This window comes from Dendropsophus ebraccatus, chromosome 12 (assembly GCF_027789765.1).
Source record: "Dendropsophus ebraccatus isolate aDenEbr1 chromosome 12, aDenEbr1.pat, whole genome shotgun sequence".
NCBI classification, from domain to species: domain Eukaryota; kingdom Metazoa; phylum Chordata; class Amphibia; order Anura; family Hylidae; genus Dendropsophus; species Dendropsophus ebraccatus.
In genome coordinates this window covers 76635192-76645371 of record NC_091465.1, presented here as the reverse complement: position 1 = coordinate 76645371, position 10180 = coordinate 76635192, and the positions used below count along the sequence as shown (strand labels likewise).

Here is a 10180-nt window from a genome sequence, read left to right as displayed (position 1 = left end):
AGGTGCGTCGGAAAAGTGACGTCAGCCATCAGAAGTGTGCTGTAACAGACGTGCCTGCGCATGGCACGTCTGCTAAATGGATGTGATTGTAAAGGGGCTGAGCTGGGGGGAGCTGGACCCAGCCCCGGAGTGCAAATGCCAGACGCAGACGCCACTGGTGTCAGGGAAGGTTCTGCCACCCCCTGCAGGACCCCAAGAGCTGCCGCCTGAGGCGGAAGCCTCAGCCTGCCTCATGGCAGAAGCGGGCCTGGGTGTTGGATAGATGGACGCTATAGAGACACAGCTCAGAACTTTATTCCATTGCCAAATTCAGAATAGATGTGCATTACGCAAATGACTATCATACACAGAGCTGCACCATAGTCATTAGTGATGAAAGCGCCGTAGGTACTGTACACTTCAAACTACATTTACTACATTGAGTTGGACCAGATCATTAACATGATAGAAGCACATAGGATGTTCGGAGGATGTATGTTGCTTTTTGCACAATTTCTACATATTTTTGTTTCCTGTAAGATTTTACGGTCATAAGTCACATTTATATTTCCACTGTCGCATATACTGGGATGGGCGCAACCATGAAGGATTTCGCTGCTTGTAAAGGACCCTATGGAAAAAGATAAAATATGTCTTGTTATACTTGCAGTAGTAAGTGACAGGTGACAGGTTTATGTTTATTCATAATCAATTCATAATCAAACACCTGAAAGTTGGACAGGCGCACCTGAATAAACCTAAAGTATATATGAGTGCAGGCTTGTCTCAGAAAACCAAAAAGAAAATACTGGGACAAAATATTCAAAAATAAACAATAAAAATATTCAAAAATAAACAATATAATAATAAAAAAACAATCAGACAATGTATAACACCTTCGAAAGATGGTGTTATTCTGCTGCCTGAAGGGCGGCGTACGGCATGTTTCTGCAGCCGATACTACTGTATTAGCTGCAGGAACATTATTTTTTAACAATTGAATTGTGGGCACCAGTGGGTGTGTCTGCAAATCAATTAACCAACTACAATGTAAAGTAAATATATACTGTATTGCCTCACACTGCTAAAGATGCATACACTGAGGTATAACCTTGTGCAATAGTTCATCTTCTCTGTGCTGTGCTACTCTGTAAGGCTATGTTCACACTACGTATATTTCCACTCGTAGTGCGAACCGCGAATATACTCACATAGTTTTGAGGTTGATGCGTTCGCTTGAAAGTATACGATATACGGGCGCACAGTTCACACTACGTATGAATTTACGATCGGATTGTATACACCGCCGGGAAAAATGAACAAGACCATTGTTTGAGGACGGAAATGTTCAAACTCACGGCCATGGATCTCTATGCGGTCCCGTACGGAGTACTTATTTCAGTCAAATTGAACTTGATTTTTCGTACCAAAAGGTTCTGTGAGTTTTATTGGGCTGAAGATTTACAAGTAAATGACCTGCTTCAGATCGCTTCGAAACAAGCTAGGGAAGCATAACTGTACTATGGGCGTATGTTCGCAGTGCGGTTTCAGCCGCACATGTACAGCGGCGTAAGAACTGCGTACGGATTGGTACGCAGTGTGAACATAGCCTTACAGTGTGTGAGAAGTAGATCCCATGACCTTCCCTCAGACAGCTTTCTGCCTAGAAGCATCTACAAAGTTTTGTGGAAGGAATTCCCAAGCCCAACCTTCCTCTATAGAAATATGAAACAAGCTAGTCATCCCTTGCTAGACAAGGGAAGAAGGAGGTCTAGTCTAGTCCTGGCCCTAGTCAGAGAAGGAGATGATGCAAGCTCCTCCCTGCCAGTAAAGCTACTGAGCAGAAAGCTAGTTAACTATTGCCCTGCCGTTGAATGCTGTTCCTGTTGTGTCCCATCTCAAGTTATCTCTGAGTCATTCGCTGTGAACTATGGCATCATGTGTACTTCATATAAACCTAAGAACTGTCTTCAGTCTATGGTTAAGGGCAGATTCCGCAAGGCGGCCTTCACTTGAATTTCCACCCCTTCCATAGACTCAATGATATTTGCCGGTGGATTCCCCTGTCTTCCCAAATATCATTGCTGGATGACTTGACCTTTAGTATATTGTTACAGTTTTAGGCTATGTTCACACTACGTATATGTCCGGCCGCATATTTTTCGCGGCCGGACATATACGTGTAAAACTCCGGCCGGGATTTACACAAGTTGCGGTGGGCTACGTACGGTCCGCGAACTTACGCCCGTAAGCTATGTACGCTTCCCGAGCGGCGTACGTAGTGATCTGACAGCGATCTTTTACTTGGATATCTTCGGCTAGCCCCGGACACCCCACAGAACCTTTTGGGTCGGCAAATCAAAGTGTAAAAATGAAGATATCACCACTACGTACGGGACCGCATGTTACGCTACGGGCGTAAGTTACAGCATTTCCATCCCGAAACAATGGTCTGGTTCATTTTTTACGGCGCCGCATACGATTTGGGCGTAAGTTCGTACGTAGTGTGAACTGTGCAGTCGTAGATCGTATACTTTCCATTGTACGCAAACTACGTAAATCTCCGGCCACTTATTTACGGAGCGCGCTACGGCCGGAAACTTATGTAGTGTGAACATAGCCTTAAAGAGAAATAGAAAGAAATACAAGTCACTGGTCTATTACCTTCTATCACTTTTTCTGTGTAAGAAATACACTGCGTTGCGTTCCCGGTACAATTAATGTGATCTTTACCAGTGCAGATAGCGTTGTCTTTCACATAACAGGAGTCACAAATGAGTCCATTGGTTTCATTGTTTTCTGAGGGCACTAGAAAAAAATACAAAATGCCATTGAAGAGGTCACTCTATCTGGGCAAACCCTTTCCATATACCTTATTAAGCAGTTATCTAGACATAATAGAAACTTTTCCCTTCTTAGACCCCCAGACCGCCTTCATACTCCAGTCAGCAGTGAAATACTTTTATTCTTTGATTACCCATTTATTTGCATCAATCAGGATAGCACAAAGTATACACAAGGACCTCTACATTCTTCTTCTCTAATGTTGATCTCTATGCTGTGTCATAAAAAAAAATAATATATATATATATATATATATATATATATATATATATATACACACACACACACAACATATTTTCCGGCGTATAAGACGACCCCTGACTTTTTTTATTTATATTTAACATTTTTATTGAGAAATTTTAGAATACAAAATCAGAGGAAGAGATATAAACATATCCATTATAGATACATACAAAGGTTAAAGCCTGGACCGTTCTGAAGACACACAGGGAACCATATATAACAAGGAGGACCAATGTCAAAAAGCATGATACAGTGATGGGCTCCGAAAAGCCATTAACAATAACAGGTCCAACCCCTGCCTGACCGCAGCACTGCAGCTAAACAAAAAACAGTTAACTCACCTGGGGCCTGTTCCCGGCGTCCCCGCGTCTCCTGGCCCGTTCACAGGGGATCCCCCGAAGCTCTCCCGAGCAGCCAAGCGTCTCATCGGACACGCTCAGAGACCCTTGGCTGCCAGGAGAATGACAGTGGCTTTGGGTAGTTCCGAAACCTCCATCATTCTCCCAAAGCTCTCCCGGCAGCTGAGCGTCTCCGATGAGATGTTTGGCTGTTCGGCAGAACTTCAGGGGTTTTCGGGCACAGGTAGTGTAAGTAACACTGCCTGCCCTGGTAACGGGCCATGAGAAGTGCAGACGCCAGGAACGGGCCCCAGGTGAGTTAACTGTTTTTTTTTTTTATAATGATAATGGTCGCCCCATTTGGTGGGGATGGGCCCATTTTTGATCCCCCACCACCACCGTATGGGGCGACCATACCCAGCGTACAAGACGACCCCCGAAGATTTTCCGGCGTCTTATACGCCGGAAAATATGGTATATTGCTTCTTTGAATGTCAAAATTCTGTCTTATGCAGACACCACTAGGGGGAGCTTAGAAGCTTACTGCCTACATTTCATCCCCTGAACTTGATAATACAACTGTATGATCTGAAACTTTGTATTTGCATTCAGAGAAATGAGAAAAAAGGTTTCTATAAGTGAAAAAGTAAAAGTGCTTTTAGACATGTAGATACTTACAGGTTGGTGTTGGAGAGATACAGTTATCAGAATAGCAGCAGGTGGTGTTCCTGGATATGCTGCCCTGAGTAGTGGTGATGATCCCGGCGCGGTTACACTCCAATGAGAAGCCACATCTTTTCATCAGCTGTGTCGTTGTCTTTCCTCCTTATAACCAGCGGAAACTCATATTATAGCTATTACAAGTATTAAAATTTGGTTTACACACTAAATATTTTCTTTGATTGGCAAACTTTTCTTGCAAAACAGAACAAGCTGGACATGTGTATGGAAACTTCTTGCCTCCAACAATGAGTCGGTCATTTACCGTATGGAAATTGGATTTTAGCTTGTTCTATTATGAACTTGTGGAGACCAATGCAGGGACACAAATAATATACATACCGTATGAGGTCTTTGATATTACGGTCACACACGCATCATTTTCTGCTGAACATACCGCATACTGTTCACATTTGATGTCGACAGATCCTTGACATTGCCAGCATAACAACGAGTTGACTGTATTGAAACGAAGGAATGTATATGTTACTATTTGAATACAGACAGTATATACAGATGTATACACATAAACCCTAGTAGTAGTCTTATAGGGATTAAAGAGGTTATCCAGTACTACAAAAACATGGCCACTTTCTTCCTGAGACAGCACCACTCTTGTCTGCAGCTTAGGTGCAGGTTTTGTAACTCAGTTCTATTGAAGTGAATGGAATTTAGTCGCAAACCACATCTGACCTGGCGATAAGAGCAGTGCTGTCTCTAGAAGAAAGTGACCATGTTTTTGAAGCGCTGGATAACCCCTTTAAAGTTAAAGGGTTTATTAGCCGAAAAATGCATTTTTATCATGAAAAAGCAGATTGAATCTCTCCCCCCTGTCTTCATGATTTTCTATGGAGAGGGGAGGGGTGGAGGGAGATGAGGCACCACAACAGGACAACAAAGAGTTAATTTACAGCTACATCACTGGGCTATCTCCATTGAAGTCAGCACTGACTTCTCTGACCTCTGAATAGCGGCTTTCACACAGGTCCCGCTGTGTAATACTTTGTTCTCTGTTCTCTGCTGGCGACTAATCTCCCTCCTCCCCTCTCCATAGAACAGACAGGGCCCGACTGATGTAAAAGAGTTGAGATTTCCCGATAATGAGCAGTGAATTAGAGAGAGAGGAGGGAGGGGGGGACCTGGGGAAAGTCTTTTCGAATGCAGATAATGGCATATTTGCCTAGTAAACCCAATGACAAAGTTTTTTTTAAATCGCCTGTACTATTGATTTCTGCAAAAAAAAAAAAAAAAAAACAGACAGTGACTCTTTAAGTAATTGGTCACTAACCATAAGAGCAACGGCCCTTGTATAGACATGTGAGATCAGACTAAGGGCCCTATTATGGCGCGTTTATACATAGACATTTATCTGACATCTTTGAAGCCAAAGCCAGGAACAGACTATAAACAGAGAACAGATTATAAGGGTGCCTTCACACCTACCGGATCCGCAGCGGATTTTCATGCTGCGAGTTTCCAGCGAAATCAGCTGCGGATCCTGTACTGTGAAGCTCAATGGGTCCCATATAGGCATGGTCCGAACCTGCCAAGGTTCGGGTTCGTACGAACCCGGACTCTCGGCATCAGATTCTCACTGTCTTAAACCTCCGTGCAGAGGGTGGATACAGCGGGAGGACCGCCTGGAAAACTGGGATACAGCCTGTGGCTGTGGCTGTATCCCGGTTTTCCAGGCGGTCCTCCCGCTGTATCCACCCTCTGCTCGGAGGTTTAAGACAGCGGGAATCATCTCCGAGAGTCCGGGTTCGTACAAACCCGAACCTCGGCAGGTTCAGACCATCCCTAGTCCCATGCACGCAGCAGATCCGCTGCCTGCATGGGACCCGGCCCCTTTAACCCCTGCGCCCCTGCCGGCCGCCCGCAGCTTACAGCCCCGGCCTCCTTAAAGCCCCACACCGCTCGCACACCCGATCGCAGCACCTGCTCGGCCCGTGGCTGTGTGATGCTCCCGGCTCCCCTCGCTGCCCATCAGCATCATCGCTGCCATGCAGGGGAGCCTCACACGGCCCGAGCAGGTGATGTATGCTCGGGGCCGGGGCTGCGATCGAGGGGGCTGGGGCGGCGAATGGCGTGTAGGGGTTTAAGGGGGCTGGGGCTGTAAGCTGCAGGCAGCCGGCGGCGGCGCAGGGGTTAAAGGGGTCGGGTCCCATGCAGGCAGCGGATCCGCTGTGTGTATGTGACCCATTGAGCTTCACAGTTTAGGATCCGCTGATTTCGCTGCAATCTCGCAGCATGAAAATCCGCTGCGGATCCAGTAGGTGTGAAGGCACCCTAAAGGAAAGACTGAGATATCTCCTTTTCAAATCCATTCCTGGCTTTGGGTTCCAAAATCTGATAGATAATCTGTCTGTGTAAATCACCATTACACAGATCAATTACCTGCCGATTCAGGTGGCTATCGTTCTGTGTAATAAAGACAACGATCAGCTAAGGAAAACATTTTTAAATATCAGTCGCCAATTGCGCATTACTCTGTGTAATAGGTGATGAACAGCTGATGGCTGATTTAAGGGGTAGAGAAAATAAAATAATGATGTAGTTATGCTTAACTCTCCACGTTTCCCCCAGTGTCCTCCAGCCCGTGCCGTTCACAGCCATTGGCGACACTTTTGAACCAGTCCCTGTAGTGACAGTCCGCTGAGCCAATCACTGGCCATGGCATCGTCCTGTCTCGGTCACTGATTGGCTGAGCAGGCTGTCCATGCGAGTAGGGTTCAGCAGCGGCTGCAGTCGACAAGGAATGCTGAGACACAGCAGGACGACACCGGGGGAGCGTGGAGAGCTAAGCATCATCTTTATTATTTTACCCCCACCCCACCCATGCGATTATTGAGCTGTCTAATAGACTTGGAAATCGAGTGCCAACCGTATTTTCCGGCATATAAGGCGAATGGGCTTATAAGACGACCCCTGACTTTTAAAGAGATTGTCAGGGGTTCGCCTTATACGCTGGAAAATGTTAACCCCTGCGGTCATTGAGGGGTTAACTGCAGCTAAATTAATAAAACAACAAACAGTTAACTCACCGGGGCCCTTTCCCTGCTTCTGCGCGTCTTCTTCTCCGCTCCCTTTCCCGGCGCAGCCAGTGTGACGTTCACTGACTGCGTCGGGGATGCCCGAAGCTCTCCCGAGCAGCCGAGCGTCTAATCTGAGACGCTCGGCTGCTCGGGAGAGTTTAGGAAGAATGATAGAGGCTTCGGGAGGCTCCGGAAATACGCGAAGCCTCTGTCATTCTTCCGAAGCTCTCCCGAGCAGCTGAGCGTCCTAGACACTCGGCTGCTCGGGAGAGCTTCGGGCATCCCCGGCACAGTCAGTGAACGTCACACTAACTGCGCCGGGAAAGGGAGCGGAGAAAAAGACGCGCAGAAGCCAGGAACGGGCCAGAGTTAACTGTTTTTTTTTTTTTAAATGGTCGCCCCATACGATGGGGATGCGGGGCATTTTTGAGCCCCCTCACCGTATGAGGCGACCATACCCAGCGTATAAGACGACCCCCGACTTCTGACAAGATTTTTTAGGGTTAAAAAGTCGTCTTATATGCCGGAAAATACGGTATATCACCATTCACTTACATCGAGAGTCAGGTTTAATTCCACTTCTTTTGGGTAAAGGGGGTGGGACTGGAGACCCATGTGGCATGTCATGTGATCATCACTCATGTCATGTTTTCTTACAGATTATGCAAACATTAACCATGTGGTGTACAGTGGGGAAGGGCAGGGAGTACAGCTGCACTGCATGCAAAATCCCTAGGGCCGCAAACATCTGATGAATGTAAAGAGAATAGGGAAGCGCACATGTACTCACCACCATTCAGTGGTGTACAGGAGTCCAGGGGTCCCTGCTTCTTTACATACTTTTTGTAACACGCTACAACGGCTTATAGAATGTACATACAGGAGCAGGGACTGTCCAGAGTCCTTGGTGCAATACTGTACAGCATCCCAGGGCTTCTGGAGCAGGTTGCACACAATAATGTAAATGTCACTGCAGGTAGCAAGGCAAGGAGAAGACCAGGAAGGGGACTGGCCTCTATGCAGGAGTGGAGGGAAGGTGAGCGGGATGTTAACTAATGTACCTATTTACTTAGGCTGGGTTTACATATATAAGTTGGCATCAGTTGCGTTTTTTGCCTAAAAACTGACCACAACTGATGTCACAACTGATGCCTAAAATGCATCAGTTGTCATCAGTTTTTCTATCCTTCTTTTCATTAAAAACCATCAGTTTCCATCAGTTGTCATCAGTTTCCATCAGTTGTCATCAGTTGTCACAAGTTGCGCTCATCAGTTGAAATTTTTTTCCCCAGTATGTTTTCCTGTCATTTTCAATGGGATTTGCGGGGGAGCGCACGGGGGCTATATACTAAATTGGGGGAGCTCACAGGGGGGCTATATACTACAAGGGGAGAGCGCACAGGGGGGCTATATGGGAGGGGGAGAGCACATAGGGGGGCTAATTGGGAGGGGGAGAGCGCACAGGGGGGCTATATACTATTGGGGGAGAGCGCACAGCAATGCTGTATACTAATTGGGGGAGAGCACACAGGGAAGCTAAATATTACTAGGGGGGCAACAGGGGGGCTATATACTACTGGAGGAGAAACAGGGGGGGTGATATACTACTGGGGGACCAAGGGGGGACTATAGGGGAGGGGGAGAGCACACAGGGGGAGATATATGTTTATTTTGTGTACTATTTGACTGAACGCCGGATGCCAGAGCCGAACGACATGCGTCCTGCCCAGCGAGGCATCCGGCGCTCTATTCCATTGTATTGGTGCGGCGCCGCATCACCGGAGCGGCGGTCCGCCAGGACGCTGCAAGATGCGTCCTAACGCACCGACGGTCCGGTGATGCGGCGGCCACTATTTCCCGCCGCACATTTTGAACGATCCCATTGAAAACAATGGGATCAGTTCAAAGATGCGTTTCCCTCCGGCGCTTTTCTCCTGCGCCGGAGGGAAACGCCGCCGCACCGCCGGACATATGTAAACCCGGCCTTACTAACTATGGGAATAATGGGAGGCAAATTACCTACCTACTGGGGGAATCCTTGGGATTACCTACGTACTGGGGGTATCCTTGGGGGATTACCTACCTACTAGGGGAATCCTTGGGATTACCTACCTACTTATGGGGGCATTTTGGGGGCAGGATTATTTACACACTGGGGAGGATTGTCTAACTACTGGGGGTATCTATCTAATGGAGGGGGCGTATTTATTTATTGGAAGTATTTGGTATCTAATGGGTGCATCTATCTATTGGTGGGAGGAATTCCCTACTTACTGGGATATTCAAATGGGCGAATATCTACTTACTGGGGTCATCTAACCAATGGAGAAGAAATTACCTACTGATGGCATCTATCTACACAGATACTAGGACATCAAAGTCTCCCAGAATACTTGTATAAATGTGTCTATCTCTTTGCATGTGCCTACGCCTCTGTGAATCCATTTACCCCCCCCCCCCTCCCCCTTAAAGGAGAAGTCCGGAAAATTTTATTAAAGTATTGTGTTGCTCCTAAAAAGTTATACAAATCCCCAATATACACTTATTACGGGAAATGCTTATAAAGTGTTTTTCTCCCTGCAATTACTACTGCATCAAGGCTTCACTTCCTGGATAAAATGATGATGTTACGACCCGACTCCCAGAGCTGTGCGGCTGTGGCTGCTGGAGAGGATGATGGCAGGGGGATGCTCAGTGTCCCTCCAGTGCCCTGTGTCCCTCAGTGTCCCCCTGCCATCATCCTCTCCAGCAGCCACAGCCCGCACAGCTCTGAGAGTCGGGTCGTGACATCACCATTTTATCCAGGAAGTGACATCACCATGTTATCCAGGAAGTGACATCACCATTTTATCCAGGTAGTGACATCACCATGTTATCTAGGAAGTAACATCATCATGTTACCCAGGAAGTGACATTACCATGTTATCCAGGAAGAGAAGCCTTGATGCAGTAGTAAGTGCAGGAAAAAGCACTTTATAAGCATTTCCTGTAATAAGTGTATATTGGGGATTTGTATAACTT

The 10180-nt window shown here is 46.8% G+C and overlaps 1 protein-coding gene across 1 annotated transcript in view; it reads right to left on the bottom strand.

Moving 5' to 3' along the window:
- Positions 1 to 295: 295 nt before the first annotated feature.
- The window catches only part of LOC138769657 (uncharacterized), a 30673-nt gene continuing 20788 nt past the window's right edge, over positions 296 to 10180 (bottom strand). The window contains exons 6-9 of the mRNA XM_069948268.1: positions 4467 to 4583; positions 4083 to 4229; positions 2644 to 2787; positions 296 to 610 (exon numbers count right to left, since the gene is read on the bottom strand). Of these exons, the coding sequence (XP_069804369.1) occupies positions 414 to 610; positions 2644 to 2787; positions 4083 to 4229; positions 4467 to 4583 (605 nt within the window). The 3' untranslated portion in view covers positions 296 to 413. The remainder of the gene's footprint in view (positions 611 to 2643; positions 2788 to 4082; positions 4230 to 4466; positions 4584 to 10180) is intronic.